This window comes from Ursus americanus, chromosome 32, assembly GCF_024610735.1.
Source record: "Ursus americanus isolate L20-20 chromosome 32, mUrsAme1.1.p, whole genome shotgun sequence".
Classification (NCBI taxonomy): Eukaryota; Metazoa; Chordata; class Mammalia; order Carnivora; family Ursidae; genus Ursus; species Ursus americanus.
In genome coordinates, this window is record NC_142158.1 from 31435363 (window position 1) to 31452357 (window position 16995).

Consider the following 16995-nt stretch of genomic DNA (forward strand, 5'->3'; position numbering starts at 1 on the left):
ATGTGAACGGGAGGGGGGAGGGTTTCAGTCTTGCACAACTCTGGAATGCTTATTCCCGGGTATGCAAGGGGGAGTTGAACATAACGATCATTGTCGTTCTAACTCAAAGCCTGTATTTAGAGCCCAGATGCCCTTATGTTACAGTTACATCACAGTTACAGGTATTGATCAATCCCCTTGTATATTCTCCTTCGTTTTGCTTATTTCCCTTTTCCCCATTACAAGGGAATTAAAAGAACCCTTCTTGCATTAGTTCCAGAGTTCCTGATAAAATACAGGACACCTTGTTAATTTTAATTTCAGATAAACAATGAATAATTATTCAGTGTGAGGGTGGCCCCAGTATTGCTATTATTTGTTGTCTATCTGAAATTCACATTTAACTAGGCCACCCATATTTTTATTTGCTAAATTTGGCAACTCTAATTAGTTCCTTTCTCCTTATAATGCTTTTTTTTATAGCCAGTATTAGTGGCTCTTGGTTTTTTGTTTTTTGTTTTTTTGATGTGCCAGTCACTATACTCTGAAACTGGAGGTCTCACTGGTGCGAAAGCCAAGGGCAGAACATTCTCTGGTCTTCCAGACAAGCATATCTGAATGACCTCTACAGCACAGCGCTCCCTGTAATTCAGCTCACATCCCAAACTCAGCCAGGTGTTGGCTGACCCCATTATCTTGGACTTACTTGTTTAGCCTCCAAATTAGGTTAATTATGTCCTGATGGCACTTACCCACCTTTTCAAAGCCTTTAAAGCAGCAGGGTCTCCCGTGGACCTCTGTGCTCTTGAGAGCCTGGGCGGTGTGAGTTGAGGGAGCCCCGCCCTCCCGCAGTGATGTCCCCGCCACCCTATATTCCTACTGGCACAAAATCCCCATAACGGGTGAGGTCCCTGAGCACCCCAAGGGCGGGGACTGTGCCTTTTGCATTTGTGTATTGCCCGGAGCCGGGTCAGACGTGGCACATAGTAAATCCTCAGTAAATATTGGTTGAGTGAATGAGCTAATGGATTAGACAGTTCAGGGAGGCACTAAAACGGGTTCTGGGAGCTGGAGCCTGGCCCAGTTCTGTCTGCAGGTGGCCTCGTGACCTTGAACGAGGCGCCTGCTCATTCTGAGCCCCAGCTTCCCTGACTACAAGGTGCGGTGCTGCCCTCTTCTGCCCTCCTCTGAGCATTACAGGGAGCCTCCAAGGTTTGGGAGCCCAGAGGTGGCTTGGAAAGGAGACAACCTATGTGCTCTGTGCCCAGAGGGCCGCCTTCCCCAGGGAGCCACTGAAGTACTCATGTGTTACCTGCGAGACGGGAGAGACCACATTCTGTGGGCCAAAAACCAGACACTGTATTCTGTCCATTTTCCCCCAGGTTCTGAGTGACAGTTTGGGCACCAAAATTAGGGACTTAATAAAACAGATGCTGTAGATTCAAGACTGGCCCAGATTTTCCTGGACGTACAATTAACTGTCATCTTAACAGTCCCAGAGAGACAGAATGTCAGGTCCAGAGGCAAGTATCGTGTCCCTGAGAGCCTCAGCCTGTGGGGAGTTGGACTAAAACCCAGGTCTCCTGTTGCTCAGGGCTCTCCATTACTGTCTCAACAAGTTGACACCCCCCCAAGGATGGGACACCTGGGGAGCAACCAGAGAGGGTCCCCAGGCGGGGACAGGGAGGTGACCCACACAGCCTCGCAGGCACCAGGCTGGCTGACATGGCAGGTGGCCCCCCATCTTGCCACCATTGTGAATAATCCAGATTAGGCCTCAGGGCGAGTCAGTTTCTTTATTTGCTTAAATAACAGTAAAAAAAATGAGACTCAGATGCCAGCATCGGGAACTCATACCAAATACTCATACAATTTAAAGAACATCATCCCAAATAAGAAACTACGTACAGAAGGTTCCTGACCCTCGTTTCAAAACTGATTCTGATCCTTCGCATTTTGGGGCTGTGTCCCTGAACATTAAAAGAAATCCATAAATCAATCACCTCTCCCCCACTTCTTAGAATCAGCAATAAAACCAAGTGACTTTCAGAATATGCTTTGTTGAACTTCCTAAAACTTTGCCTCGGGTTTGAGGCCAGTCCCAGGGCCCTGGGACCCCACATCGGGCTCCTTGCTCAGCAGGGAGCCTGCTTCTTCCTCCGCCTGTCACTCCCCCTGCTTGCGCTCTCTCTCTCCCTGACAAATAAATATATAACATCTTTAAAAACAAAAACACACAAAGACTCATTTGAAATTGTCATCTAGAAAATGCCAGCCGGCCTTCCTCGTGTGAGTAGGCATAGTCTGAGCCCCTACAGATCAGGAAAATACATGATAGTAAAAGTAAGGGTACGTAAGTCAGTACTAGGTTTAGCCCCAGAATGTGAAGTCCTTGACCCCTGGTTCAATGCTCAGGCCAGTGCCTGTCGTGGTAGCTCCCCATTTCCTCCCTAGCCCCCAATTTAGAGAGACAACTACTGGTTGCACAATTCCAGTGGAAGACCAAGGCCTCCCAAGGAATGCCTGGCAGAATCACCTGGCTCTCAGGAGCTCTCCCACTCATTCATCCGGTCATTCATTCCTTCAGTGAGGACTTAAGGATTGCCTCCAGCTCGGTGGGGTGTATTTAGCCACCGAGTGAAAGCACGGACCTCCCCCCAGTTAGAGAGCCTTCGGCAGGATGGAGTCAGAAGGGACCCGACGGGTTGTATACATAGTCTTGCCCAGAATCCAAGGTCTGGAGAGGAAGACAGACAAGTCCGGGCTTTGCAGCAAGTTTGGACAGGTCAGCAGGTGCAGCTCTGGTCTCCTGACTCCTTGCACAGTGCTCTCATTCCCCCAGCATGGCGTCTTCGTCCAGCTGAGTGGAAGAGGGTTTCGAGTATCCCAGGCTCTGGAAGCCGTTGATGGCACACAGACGCAGACCATCCACTCTTGTCTTCATTTGTGTCTGTGAAGCACTGGACTGGGGGGTCATGAAGCATCTTCAGAGGGTCCTGCCCAAAGCTGCCGATTGTTTGAATAGTTCAAGGAGAGTTGAGTTTAAAGCACAGCTTTTAATCAGGACTTTGGGCTTCAGGAGTTGCGATGTTCTGGGAGGAGAAAAAGAACATAGGTTTCAGCTACAGCCCCAATTACTTGTGGGTCCCATTCTGATAACAACAGACTTCTAATTAACATATCAACACACCACACTCGCTGTCCCATCTGGGTCTGGACTCACACAGGGCCTCTTATCTGCAGTGCTCTTCTGGGCCTTTCTTCCCACCTACAGCCTCTCTGTCCTCAAAGGTCAAAGTCTATGCCTGCCTCCCCCTGGAAGGCTTCCAGGACCCATGGTTTCATTGGCCTTAGTTACCACTAATTCGGCATTTTACTGCTACTTAATTTCGTCATCAGGAAACATTCTGTCTTTTCCTATAGCCGAACCAGCCACAGGCCCTCACAGCACCTTGCACAGCTGGACCAATCAATACCTACTGGTCAAATGAATGAATGAGTGAAGGAATGAATGGTTAGTAAAACCAGAAGAAGGAGCTAGAGCTACCGAGGATGTCAGAGCTGTTGTTTCTCTAATATCTTTCACAAAGAGCTCAGATCACTCCAGAAACGATTACCTAACCCATCCTAGAGGGCAAATTATCATATGATCCTCATATCTGGGCAAAGATAATGAGGCTGAGGGAAGAGAGGTCAAAGGTTGTAAGGAGTTTCCCACCAGGAAAACAAGCCAGCATAGAGCAGACCACAAGTATTATGAAATCAAACCTGCTCTCCTGAGAGATGCATTACGTGACTTTGTAAGGTAACTCCAGGAAAGGCAGAGTGTTTGCAAGATGGTGACATCATTGTAATAAAGGTCTAAGGATCATTTGGGTGTAGAAATCCTGTTTGTCCAATGTCAACAAACAGAATGCTTCCTCCCTTCATTATTTTTAAAGGTTTTAAAAATTTATTTATTTGAGAGAGAGTGAGAGAGAGAGAGAGCATGAGCAAGGGGAGCAGCAGAAGGATAAGCTGACGCCCCTCTGAACAGAGCCTGATGCAGGGCTCGATCCCAGGACCCTGAGATCATGACCCGAGCAGAAGGCAAATGCTTCACCGACTGAGCCACCCAGGTGCCCCAGGACCGCTTCCTTCCTTTAATGTCACACCTTCATTCGACAGCTTCTGCACTCAAGATCTGGGTCAAAATGTCTGTAGGCAGATTACCTTAACTGATTTTGAAAAAGGTGGGGAACACTGTTTATCAGAGTCCAACTCAGACTAAAAAAATCAGTGAGAAGTATTATTTCTAAAGGGACCATCTCAGAGCCTTAGGGACAGGGCAGGTTACTAGGAAAAGCATGGAACCGATCAGAAGTGTGAGGTCGATGGCAGGGAGCAGCTATTCTTAACCAATCAACCAAGACAAGGTCAGTGAAGGACCACCCCCTTGGAAGCCTTCCAGGACCAACAGCCCATGGATCGTCCCATCTACCTCAACCATCCTTCACTTGACACGTAACCGTACTTCGCTTCATCGTTTAAATTTTATGACAGTCTTGAACTTGGGAAGCCAAATGGCACAACCCATGAAACAACAAGAGGGCAAGCTACGGGAGCGCCCGGTCCAGTACTCCATACCGAAATCAGTTTGGAAATGCACATACCACCAGGGACCAGAGCCCGACAAAGCAGATGCTAATGATCGAGAAAAGCCAGCGAGGGTTTTGGAAAAGAGGATGGTCCCTTGGGTATAGAATCGTCTCACGGGGCCTCCGCAAGGAGGTGGCATTTGAGCGAGCCCCTCAAAAGTCAGGAACTCCGCAGGGGAAGGGAGAGGCCAGTAAGGTGACCGTGTTGGGATCTTGAGCCTGCTGTCGCTTGTCCTCACCTGCGAGGCCGCCTGGCACGGGAAGTGGGTGTAGCTGTGGCCGTAGCGTAGGCCCATGAGGCTGAGGACGGCGTGGCTGTTGTTGCCGGCAAATTTGTTAGAAGAGCCAAAGGCAAAGAGGTAGGGTCCCTGGGTGAGGTGACCATCGGGCCCCGCAGAGTGGGCCTTCCGGCTCTGCAGGGTGGCTGCCAGCTTCCTGAGGGAGGAGTCTGAGAGCCTGTGTAAGAAGTTCTTAAAGCTGGGGTGTCGCCTGATCTGGAAGCAGAAATGGAGGCAGGGTGTCAGTGGTGGCGGCAGGTAGCCCCCTACCTCCAGCCGCCCCTCGGCCCAGCTCCGTGCACCCAGGCTGGGCACCCCCCGCCCGGGGACGAACTCCCTTGTTAAATGCCTCCTCTACCTCCAGCCTCTCGGAATCTGTTCTGCGAGGTTCAACTCCGATCAGCAGAACAAGGTGGGGGAAAAAAGCAGGTCTTTGTATAACGGATGCTCAAACAGCATTTACTAGCTGCGCGACTTCTCCCAGCCTCAGTTTAGTCGTGGGGGAAACAGCAGGAGTAATGCCCCCCACCCGCACGCAGCGTTGTTGGGGAAGGGGATTAAGTGAGATCGTTTATGTAAAGGGTTCCACGTGGCGTGGATGTGGGTGAATTTCCTACTCTAAGTCACCTCCTCCTAACACCTAAATGTCCTAGGTTGGGTGCCCCCGAGACAAGGGCTCAGGTGCAAGTAGTTTATGTGGTAAGTGACGCTGTGAAACCCCGATGGGGGAATGGAGAGCCGGGGCAAGGATGGGAAGGCAGTGCACACACGCTGGCTATGGAGCCTGGTCCTCGCGGCCGCTCCACGAGCCGGCATAGAGCACGCTCCTCAGAGTTTTCCCCGCAAGGGGCTAGGGAGCCGAGGTATGTATACACCAGCTCCCAGGAGCCATGCGTTGAGGGCCGCTCCTCAGGAGGTGGGGAGGTCATTCTGGCCTACCATGTGGGTGGCAAAATGGTTCTAGAGGCCAGTCCTCAGGCAAAAGGCTGCAGGTACTGGCAGTGCGGAGTTGGGCCAGCGCGAACCACGCCGGTAAGGTGAGGCACTCACAGAGCCCGCTGTGCTCATGACCCAGCTAGGACCTCTGCTCATATCTGATACCTCGTATGTGATCTGTGTTTGTCTCTCCAAGTAGACTATGAGGTTTCCAAAGAGGGAACCCCCTGTTGTAGGCTCTCTAGCAGGAGGGGAAACCCTAAAAGCTTGAGAGAATTGGAGACCATATTGATGCTGAAATGTGTGCCAAGTCAGAGTGAAAAGGAACCTAGCAGAGGACAAGATCAGTGGCACTGGCAGGCCGGACCTGGGGAAGGAGGCTTCCAGGGAGGTCGGACGTGAGCTGAACTTTAAGGGGGATTTGGATTGGGGGCCGTCCAGGCTGGCAGGGTGGGCCACTATGGGCCTGATAGTATTTTAAGCTAACACTGATCTCATCTGCTATGGGACTGGCATTTTCTATATATGCATTAAGCTTTGGATATATACCCCCTATTTTGCAAAAGAGAAAAACCGAGGCTCAGAGAGGTTAAGGGACATGCCCAAGGTCACCCGGATGCAGAAATGGGGATTGAACTCAGGCCTCATTTGTGGGGTGATGAGGCCCCTGGGGCCAGCCGTGGGGGGACTGAGCAGTCCTTACCTGCTCCCCCAACTGGTCATCCACTTCTCGGAGAAGGTCCACCAGCCTCTGAATGACCACTTCCTCTACGGAAAATAAAGAAAGATTCAGGGACTGTTGACAAGCTCTGCAACAACACATCCTCCATTACCGACAATATTTTGTCTCTAGAATACAGCGCACGGATTCGTTCTGAAGGGTGAAGAAAAATCTTCCCCGAAACTAGGGCTGGAGCGTGAAAGCTTTATTTGAGCTTGCTTTATGGAAACTGAAAGGACTTTGGCCAGTCAAGTCTCATCTCAGCTCCGTTTGACAGATGGGGAAACTGAGACCTCCCAGTGTCCCCTGTCCAGGCTACAGAGTAGCGTGGTCAGGCGTGGGAGCTGGGAGCAGAGCTCATCAGAAAGCAGGGAGGGGGAAAGGCCACAGCCACAGATGTAACAAGAATGCAGCCACCAGCCTGGGCTGTAAGCGGCCACATACCCATGGCAGCTCATACCAAGACCTAACTGCAAATATTCCGGGTATTTGTGGTCCTTTTGTTATAAACTGTTAGTAGCTGGAAATCAGCCATGGTGGGAACACTTACACCATAGAAATCTGCAAAAGCTACATATCAGGGCTCCCCCACCACGCCCACCCTCAGCCTCTTGACAGACACCACTGGTTATGAGACCAGAGCAAGCCAGGAAATTTATGTGGAACATTCAAGCAAACCAATGGAGTGGGATGGGGTGAAGTTACAGCCCACAGAATAGACAGGTTCTCCACCTGAGAACTCTCAGAGAACACTGTCTTCTGTTCTCCACTCTGCCCCCGGAGCCCCAGCTGAAGGGCCAACCCTGCCTCCTCCCCACCCTGCTAGAGTCTCCTGGGGCGTTCGTCAGCAGCCTTCCCAGACCCTACTTGAATTCACCCTACGAGATCCACGCAAAAGGAAGCCCCACAGCAGCCGCCTCAGGAGAGAGCAGGGTGGTACTAACTAGATTCGAACACTTCGTCTGCCTGCGGTCCCTCCTCTGGCTTGTGGCTTCTGGTCTGGGAGGGTGCCTCTGAGGGTCCAACCGGTGTCCCTTCTGCAGGCAACGACTCCTGGAACTCGACGTCATCCGGATCTGAGGGCAGAAAGGAGATGGTGTGAGTATGTTTTGCGCCCGTCTCAAATCCACAGGCACATCACAGGGCGGGGCGGGGGGGGGGGGGGTCCAGGTTCTGACAAGAAGCTGTCCAAAGGCACTGGCCCCAGAGAGGTCCCGGTTTCCCAGGCTCCTCAGCGAGCCCCCAGCCCTCCAGGGGCCGCCTCAAAGGAGTTCACAGTGCCTTCTTTACCCCCTCTAGAAACCTCATTCTTCTTTTCTGCCTCGAGCCCCCTCTGCCCCCTCTGCCTCGGGAGGAAACAGAGCAGGCCTCCCAACAAATCCCACCCGATGGGCCCACGTCTCCTTCGCTCTGTGAGGCTTTGCCTGTGTGAACCTTGCTTTCTCCATCTGCCAAACGGGAATAACAAGACTGACTTCACGGGTTGCAAGGGGGTTAAATGAGATAATGGGAGAGGGGCCTGTAGGAAGCACTCCATCAATGTCAAGGGAATCAACGGTGTCCCTCACGCTGCAGGATAATGAAAAAGCAGAGGCCCAGGCCATATCCTGCTTCATCCAACCTGGATAAAGTGCTTTTCTCTGTGCTTTTCTAATAGCTTCGCAGCGAGTCTGATGCACTTCGCTGATAAACCCATGCACTGCTCTCGAACTCATTTGTTTTTAAGTGTTTGTGTGTCTATGTGGGGGGCGGGAGGGCTTGTGTTGTGGGCGGTGGGTCCAGCAGGCAACTGGCACCCACCCCTCTCCACAGCCCTCCCGCACCTCTCTACCCTTCTCAGAACAGAGAGCCAAAGTCAAGCCTGAGGCCAAGGCCACACAGCTGGCCAAGCCTGCGCTGGGGGAAGCCTGGGGCCAGAGGCAGCCTCTGTTACCATGGCACCGCTGGGCCGGCTCACCGAGGCTGCTGGAGGTGGAGGGCTGATGGCCCCCCACACACAGGGGCAGAAAGCTGGGCCTCCTGTGCGGCTTGGACTCCGGGCTGGCGGCACCTGCAGCCCCCGCTCTCTTCAGTTCCTTGGAGCCGTGTTTCTTATGAGAAAAGGCTTTTCTGAAGCTGGACTTTTTCTCATGGGATTTCCTTCTGCAGGGTGGGGACAGGTTTTCTACAGCCACCTCCGGTTCCTGAACTTGAAACTGCTGTGGGGGAGATGAGAGAAACTGAGTCAGGGCCCCTGACCATGAGGAGATTGCAAGTGGGCTGGGGAAAGAGGCCAGCACCCCCAGAAACAAACGGAGACCCCGCTGTGGACCAGAGGGCGCGGCCTGGCCCAGCAAGTGTGGCCTGCGGGCCATCTGGGTGGGGGAGGCTTCGAGAAGGAGGAGGGACTGGAGCCCGGCTCCGGAAAGATGGAGCACTGGGGGGAAGGGCAGGGAAGTTCTTAGGCCAGGCAGGGGTAGGGGAGTCCATAGTGAGGGTCAGGATCCATGCGGGGAGTGTCTGCCTCACCTGCTCTCCCCACTGCTCCCCCGCATCCTGGAGTAGGTCAACAATCTTCTGGATGAATTCTTCTAAAAGAGAACAAATGGTTGCTTACACTTGAGTGTGGACAAAAGCTTTTCTACGGTCAGTCCTCACTTCCTAAGGCCCAAAGTGGTGCCCTGGGTGAATCTGACAGGTATCCAGGCTGCTAACCAGCTTGCCCTAGTCTGTTGTCCCAGGCCCCCCATGGGGATGAGGCCCATTCCTCAGGAGTGGCCTGAGGGCAGAGCTGGTTCCCTGGGAATCTACCCACCTCTTGGTTGGTCAGGCAGCACCTAGATGGGCCATGTTAAGTGTGAGGCCTCCAGGGGAAGGTGTCTCAAGGCCATCGGAAGGGCCAGGCCCCCACAAGTCCCCTGGCCCAGCAACTTCCTCCTCTCCCACTTAGAACAGGGGCCCTTTTCAATTCCCCTTCAAGGCATGGGGTCTGTGAGAAGCCAACAAGGCGGGATGGGGGACGTGGGGGAAGTGGGTCTTTAAAAGGATCTGCAAACACCTGGAACTGGTAGTGATTCCATGGTTTCAGCCTCGCAGCGCCCGCAGCCCCATGTGTTGTTGAACTTCACTCCCTGGGCCCTTCCCCTCCCTCCTGTCCTGGGCTTCTCCTGAGGCCCCATTCTCAAGCCAGCTCCAGAACCACAGCAGTCGTAACAATAAAGGGCAGCCAACATCGCGTAGCTCTAAATAGCTTCTTCACTGCGCCCAGTGCTCCCGCCCCGCCTGCCGCGCTCCCAGGAAGTCACGGCCAGGCCCCTGCCTCTCTCTGGGTCAGTTTCTCTTCTGTGTGGGGAGGGGTCAGGCCAGATGATTTCCAAGGGGCCTCTGAGAAAGGGAGAGGGTACTAACTGAATTCCAAGGCTCTGTTCGTCTGCAAGTCCTCTCCGGGGCCCTGGCTTCCTGCCTGGGCGGCCAGCTCCACAGGACTTGGAACCCCGCTGTCTGCGGACGGGGTCTCTTGGACGTGGGGTTCCTCTGAGCCTGAGAAGGGAGAAGAAATGATGGGTGTGTCTCATCCGTGTGAGGCCCTTAAGCACAGAAGTTAGCAGAGGTTGCAAAGTTCACTCCATGGCTGGTCTTGCTGGGACAGAGGGGAGCGGCGGGTCAGGGTCAAGGCTCTGAGGTGCTGGCCCAGACCTAGCTCCCTTACCCTTTGCCCTCCCTTACAACTGGCTTTCCTGGGCTTTGCCCTCCTCTGCCCCCTCCACTGGTAACCTCGTCCCTCCGCCAGCATCCTGGCTTGGAGAGTAAAGGCCTGACCCCACGCCATGAATTAACGCAGCAGGGCCAGAATCCCCTGGTGAGGATATCCCCCCTTGTGGCCGGCAGTTTCACCACTGGGGCTCTATATTTGGTGTGAAGCATCGCCCCTCCTTTTTAAAATGTAAATTTCCCTGGCCAGGCCAAGGGGCTGGGCTAGGCTGTTGCTCCCCGCCACCCAGGTTGATCCTTTCTCTCTAGCTCTGGTTCCCTCAGTGGTGGGCCGTGTGACCTTGAACACTGTTTTACCTCCCTAAGCCTCAGTTCCCTCGTCTGTAAAATGGGGGTAACAAGATAGCTATGAAAACTGATCGAGGAGAGATGCACAGTACGAAGTGTCTTATCTTACAGATGAGGAGACTGAGGCAGGCACAGAGATGGGGAATGATGTAGAAAGCCCAGCTCAGAGCCCAGGTGTCCTGTCTCCTGGGCTGTATTTCCTTCCTGCGTGTGCTACCCCCTGCCAGGGTGGAGAGGCTGGAGCTATGGAGGGGTGAGGAAGGCTAGGGGATTCCTCCACACAGTGTCCCCCGTGGGCTTAGCTGGATTGCCTGCCTAGACCCTGAGGTTTCAAGTGTGGAGGTGACCTGCTGGAATCCCTTTCTCCTCCCCACTGCCCTCCCCACACTGCTCGGGGCAGAGCGAAACTCAGAACCGGGATGGCAGCCCTTACAATGGCCAATTCCAACCCTGGAGAAGGTTCCAGAGCCGGAGGCAGCTGCAGTGTTGCCATGGTAACTCTGAGCCTGCTCACCAGGGCTGCTGGAGGTGGAGGGCTGATGGCCCCTCCCACACAGGGGCAGAAAGTTGGGCCTCCTGAGTGGCCGAGACTCCGGGCTGGAAACATCTGCAGGCCCTGCTCTCTTAGGCTCCTCGGAGCCGTGTTTCTTATGAGAAAAGGCTCTCTTGAGGCTAGACTTCTTCTCTTGGGATTTCTTCCTGACAGCGGGCACTGGGTTCTGTGGAACGACCTCTGGCTGAGGAGCTCGAAGCTGCTGTGGGAGAGACGAGAGAAATCGAGTCAAGCCCTGACCTTGAGGAGAGGGAAAAGCTCCCCGAGAAGCAACGGAACAGCCACCAGGTGCTTCAAGGTGGCCCCAGGTGAGGGAGGTGACAGAGCCCAGAGCCGGGGAGCACTGAGGCCTGGAAGAGCAGATGGGGCTTGAGCTTCTCAATGAGGGGGAGGAGGAGGAGGAGGGGGAGGAGGAGGAGGGGGAGGAGGGAGGAGGGGGAGGAGGGGCAGAGGAACAGCGGGAAGCAGCAAGCCCTGGGGGTCTGCACAAACCATTTGCTCCTTACCTCTTCCTCCCACTGGTCTCCCACTCTTTGGAGAAATTCCACTATCATCCTGATGATAATCTCCTCTGGAAGAAAGTGAAGGCACCCAGTTAGTCTTTCTCTGTGTACGGAGAACTCTTTCTAATGCCTGTCTTGGACTTCTGAGATCAACTTAGCCCTTCTGCATTAAGTGAGGGCGCTCTTAAAACAGGCCACGGAAGTGGGGAAAAGCACCATGTCCCAGGAGTTAGTCCTTCTGAGAGAGACTCAGGAGATCCACAGGGAAAGGGCAATAGGCCAAAGCATGAACTTTTATGCAGGCCTTATCAGGTCACTCCTTCAAGAGTTCAACCTGTACCCCCCCTATTTCCTTTGACCTTTACAGATTTGTGAATATCTGCTTTGGGTTCGGCAAGCTGTGCGACCTTGAGTAAATCTCTTAACCTCTCCGGGCCTTCATCTCTTTCCCTGTGACGTGTGAATCATAATCCCTGACCTGCTTCCCCCAGATGGCTGTCAGGCCCTCAAGGAACAGTGCTTGGAAACACTGTAGGGGCCTAATGCTGATCTTCCCACCTGCCAAATTCCAGTGCGGGAAATGGTGGAGACCCAGCCTAACTAGGACGGAGGACAGAGGGACCCCAGCAGGCATGACACAGACAGCCTGCCACGTCGATGCCTCCAGCCAGTCTTTACGGAGAAACCACAAACAACATAAATTGTTTTCTTCGATACCGCTGTCGACCGATCCAAAGACCCAGAGTAGGCTCTGCTGGCTGCCAACTGGCGGCTTTACACGAAAGAAGGTGCAAACAAGACTCCCCGGTCCTGGGCTGTCAGCATATTTTGTCGCCCCCATTTCCCTCCCTCACTTCTCTCTGATTTATAAGTCCTGTTTGGCTTTTGTTCCTTGACTCAGTCTACCAGCTGATTTCTTCTCCTGTGAAAAAAAATCACAGGCTGCCGACTAGCCCACTAAATGCCTTTAGTTATTCTTTGACAGATGCATAGTTTTATCATCTTTTAAAATATGCCCCTTTTTTCTAGGGAATTAGATTAATAGAGCATCACTATCGATTTTATTAGAGGCAATAACAGTATTGTGGCTGTGCGTGAGACCGTACTCGTTTCTTGGAGATGTGTGCTTCAGTACTGAAGGATGAAGGACCATTTTACAGAAGAGGGCTCAGCAGCAAAATTATACACACACGGACGAAGCAAATATTGGCCTCCATCAACAATTGTGAGTATGTGAGTGTGCACAGAACTCTTCCACTCTTCGTGTATTTGAATATATATATAAATTCTATATCCCTCTATTCCATCTTCCTTCTATAAATTTAAAAAGACTAAAAAAAAGTCCCAGGCTCACTAACACATAAGGCAGGAGCATTGCCAGTGGCTGTTCTAATTCCTGAGACTTCCTTCTGCGAAACTCTAAAATAAGTGAATGTGACCAGAAGCACCAGAAGGAGCAAGATCGGTACAGGCATTTTGAGAGGGACCATCCAAAGTCTAAGCAGTCATCCAGAACCATCCATCGCATTTGGTGTGGGCCATCCCAGCTGCAGGGAACGAGGACACTAGGTAGATTCTGACTCACTGTCAAGGTTTTTGAGCTCCTCTTCCCGCCGGGGACCTGTGGCTTGAGAAGAAATCTCCAACACTCCAGGACCCCCATCCTCAGTGAACAAGGGCTGGTGGCGATCCGAACCTTCCCCACCTGGAAGAAAGATGAAAGTAAGCGTGTGTGGGGCTGGGAGGGGTGGAGGACTTTGCTCATGAACGCAGTAAAATGACACAAGACTCACAGCAGGACAGGCACTGTAGCTCTAGGCGTAACCAAAAAAATCGGAAACCTGCCAAGGTTTCCCTCTGAAAACAGGGGGCTTCAACCCAAGCAGCCTTATCCTCATTAAAAACATGGGGAGTTTGGGGGCGCCTGGGGGGCACAGTTGGCTGAGTCCGACTCTTGATTTCAGCTCAAGTCATGATCTCAGGTTCCTGGGATCGAGCTCCCTGTTGGGCTCCACGCTCAGCGGGGCGTCTGCTTGAGATTCTCTCTCCCCCTCTCCCTCCGCCCCTCCCCCAGCTCGTGTGTTCTGTCTAAATAAATAAATAAATAAATAAAATCTTAAAAAAACAAAAACAAAAAACCCCATGGTGAGTTTTGAGGGCTGCAGGGCAAAGCTCTGTCTCCCTCCTGACTCTGACCTATGAGTCAGAAAAGAAAGGCACCTTGGGGACCAGCTTCCTTATTTCACAAACGAAGAACCAAAGGTCCCAGAGAGGGGTGGCGACTTGCTCGAGGTCACAGAGCAAGTTCATTCCTGATAGAGCCGAGTCTAGAACCGGCACCGGGCAGCCGGCTCTTTGCGCCTCTCTGGCCCCACCCACAATCCTCACCTCTGCATTAGTGTCGCTTCCCTCCTCACCTCCCTCCCTGCCTTCCCGTTTCCCCGGGCTGTGCTCCTTCCACTGGAGTACTTAAAACGATAGCTACAGCTCCCATCTATGGAGCACTTGCCCTGTGCCAGCTCCCAGCCACGGCTACCCCAGGGCGGAGCAGCTGCTGTTACCCCATTTTATGGATGAAAAAAAAAAATGAGGCTCAGAGAGGAAAGTCGCCAGCCCCGGGGCACACAGCTAATGAGTGGTGGGAATGGGGTTTGACGGCAGGCTGTAAGCCACGGTGCCTCAAAGACGTTTCACAGAGCAGCTGTCCCTGGTGGTTGCCCCACCGTCCTCGTCCCCTCCGTTGAGAGGTTTGACGAGCCAGCTAAGAGTACCCTAGCCCTTGGGGGTGGGGCAGAGGGGATACCAGGCACGGTCTGCTCACCCTTGGGTGCTGGGCCCAGGTCAGCCTCCTCGGAGCACGGGGCAGCCGCTATCTTGGGCAGCCCTGTCTCTTGGCCTTCGGCCTCCTGATCTTGGGCGCCCTTGGTTTCCTCAGCAACATGTTTCTTGTGACCATGTTTCTTGCGGCTGGCCTTCTTGTCGTGGGATTTCTTCCTAGGAGCTGTGTCCCCCGGGGCCTCAGGGGTTTCTGCGGGCTTGGGGAGGCCCTCCTTCCCCTTTGCCTTGCGGCTGCCCTTTTCTTTAGGCTCCTCAGGGCCTGTCCTCAGAAAGAAGTTTATAAAGGTCTTCAGCCACCCCTGCTGGCCCCGCCTCTGGGCCTTGTCCTTCTTGGTGTCCTGTGGAGGCCTCTGGTCACTGGCGAGAAACTCCCTGGTCTCCTCTGGGCTGAGGGCCACGGCCGTGGTGCCCCGAGCCTCCACAGACCGGGCTAGGCTCTGGGGACATCTGGTCCCATCGCTGGCCGTCCGGTGCGGCACCCGCCTGGAGGGGCTGGTGAGCACCGGCAGGGAAAGGCACTGGCAGTCCCATGACTCCGAGTCCTTCTTGGGGCCGTGTGACCTGTCCAGAGACCTGGCTCTCCTCCCTGACAGAGGCTTCTTCGGGCCCCGTGGACGTTCCATGGCGCTATGAACAAAGCAAACAGTTCCCTTATAGGAGACCTACCAGAGGCGCGGCGGCCCGGGGCGAGCAGGGCTGACCGTGCTCCGAGCCGCCCTACCCATTCCTGTGAGTGACAATCAAAGCTGTTGTCTCGTTTCGATTCCTCAACAGTCCCAGGAGGGAGGGCTATCCTCGTCCCCATTTTCCAGAGGAGGAAACTAAACCATGGAGGTCATGCCCCAGGTGTCCTAGCTGGTCCGCAACTCCGCCAGGGCCTCCAGAAGGAGCAGGGCCTTGCCAACACCTTGCTTTTAGTCCGCTGAGACTGACTGTGAACTTCTGAGCCCCAGAACTGCAGGGTGAGTAACTCATGTTGTTCCAAAACCTCTGAGTTCGTGGCATTTTGTTACGCCAGCGGCAGGAAACTAATACAGCAGGAGCCAGGGCCCAGGTCCTGCCCCTCGGGACTTTGGGCAGTGCACGCACCCCTGTCCTCATCTGAAAAATGCCTGCGACCTGCGTGTCTATCTCACAGGCTGTACGCCTCTTTCACAAGACAGCTCAGTAAATGGCAACGCTATTCCTCCAATCGCTTGGGCCAAAAATTTGAAGTCATCCCTGACCCCTTGCTTTCTCTCACTCCCCACATCTGATCCATCAGCAAAGACTGTTGGTTCTGTAAAGCACGTCCAGACCCCAGCCCATCTCCCCACCTCCTCCACCACCCCCTGGGTCGGTCTAGGCCCCAGCTCTGCTCACCTGGGCTACTGCAGTCACCTTCCAACTGGTCGCCCTGCTCTGCTCTTGTCCTCCTCCCAGCTTCTCCTCTCAGCAGTCACGGGGACTCACCCTAAGTTAGAGCACGTCACTCTCTTGCCTCCAACAGCTCCTCTTTCACTCAGGGTCAAAGTCAAAGTCGTTACGGCAGCCAGCAAGGCCCTGTACAACCTGGTCCCATTACCCCTCTCGCCACCCCCTCATCACTGACTCCACTCACACAACACTGCTCACTGCCTCAGGGCCTTCACACGGGCTCTTCCCTCTTTCTAGAACATTCTAATGGTCTGTTCCCTCACTTCCTTCAGGGCTTTGCTCTAATATTAGTTCCCAGAGAGGCCCTCCCTGCGCACCCCATGAGCACATCCCCTCTCCCTTTACTACATCATGCAGCTATGCAGTATCACTCCTCCGTGCGTGTCGCCGTTATCGGCTGAGTCTCTCTTTCTTCCGTCTGTTTTGCAAGGTCTGGTATACTGAGCACCTAGCACCCAGTAAGCGCTCATTCAATAAATGAATAAATGTAGACCACAAACATTTAGTACACTATACAATACATAAGTTATTTTGGGGTGTGTAGTTAACATAAAGTAAACAAATCTGGACTGCTCCCGTCTTAGAACGGTGGGGCCCTTCCTTTCTCCATCCAGAAGGAAGCAGCTGACGATGGAAAAGATGACGGAAAGAATCATCTCCTCCTGGGCAGCATGTTAAGCAGGCCAGGCTGTGAGCAGTGCACCTAATTTGCCTGTCTTTAATCTGAAACTCTGTGGTTTCCCAATTCTCTCAGAGTTGTTCAGAAACCCTTTGTCCTTTGGTGGAAGTTAAAAGAAAAATAAAATATGGTCTCGAATCCCCAATCTGAACCCCCAGAGATTCCTATGGAGTTTAGAAACATGAACTGTCTATTCTATTCTGTAATTATAGCCTTATCATGCATTTACTAAGTATTATTTAGTGTATTACATATTCATGAATTACGTACTTACATCACAGGTCCTGCGTTTACCAACTAATTCATTACTTGATTTTTTTAAAGATTTTATTTATTTATTTGACACAGAGAGAGAGAGCCAGACAGAGGGAGGGAGAGGGAGAAGCAGGCTCCCCGCTGAGCAGAGAGCCCAACACA

At 53.1% G+C, this 16995-nt stretch overlaps 1 protein-coding gene across 1 annotated transcript; it reads right to left on the reverse strand.

The window, feature by feature from the left end:
- Nucleotides 1-1766: 1766 nt before the first annotated feature.
- BNIP5 (BCL2 interacting protein 5) lies at nucleotides 1767-15106 on the reverse strand. The gene is made up of 11 exons (XM_087858034.1): nucleotides 14467-15106; nucleotides 13231-13350; nucleotides 11649-11713; nucleotides 11104-11344; nucleotides 9939-10070; nucleotides 9060-9121; nucleotides 8509-8749; nucleotides 7496-7627; nucleotides 6534-6598; nucleotides 4856-5110; nucleotides 1767-3071 (listed from the first exon to the last, which is right to left on the reverse strand). Exons 1-11 carry the CDS (start codon nucleotides 15104-15106, stop codon nucleotides 3036-3038), a joined length of 1989 nt encoding a protein of 662 aa, XP_087714160.1. The 3' UTR covers nucleotides 1767-3035.
- Between the last annotated feature and the right edge of the window lie 1889 nt (nucleotides 15107-16995).

What these genes read in the sequence shown, in the direction of transcription:
- BNIP5 (XM_087858034.1), bottom strand. Translation starts at nt 15,106, where the DNA reads ATGGAACGTCCACGGGGCCCGAAGAAGCCTCTGTCAGGGAGGAGAGCC. An exon ending in CCTGGGCCCAGCACCCAAGG is followed by an intron (nt 13,351 to 14,466) that starts GTGAGCAGACCG and finishes TCTTTCTTCCAG; the next exon opens with GTGGGGAAGGTTCGGATCGC. An exon ending in AGACGAAGTGTTCGAATCTA is followed by an intron (nt 6,599 to 7,495) that starts GTTAGTACCACC and finishes TATTTTCCGTAG; the next exon opens with AGGAAGTGGTCATTCAGAGG.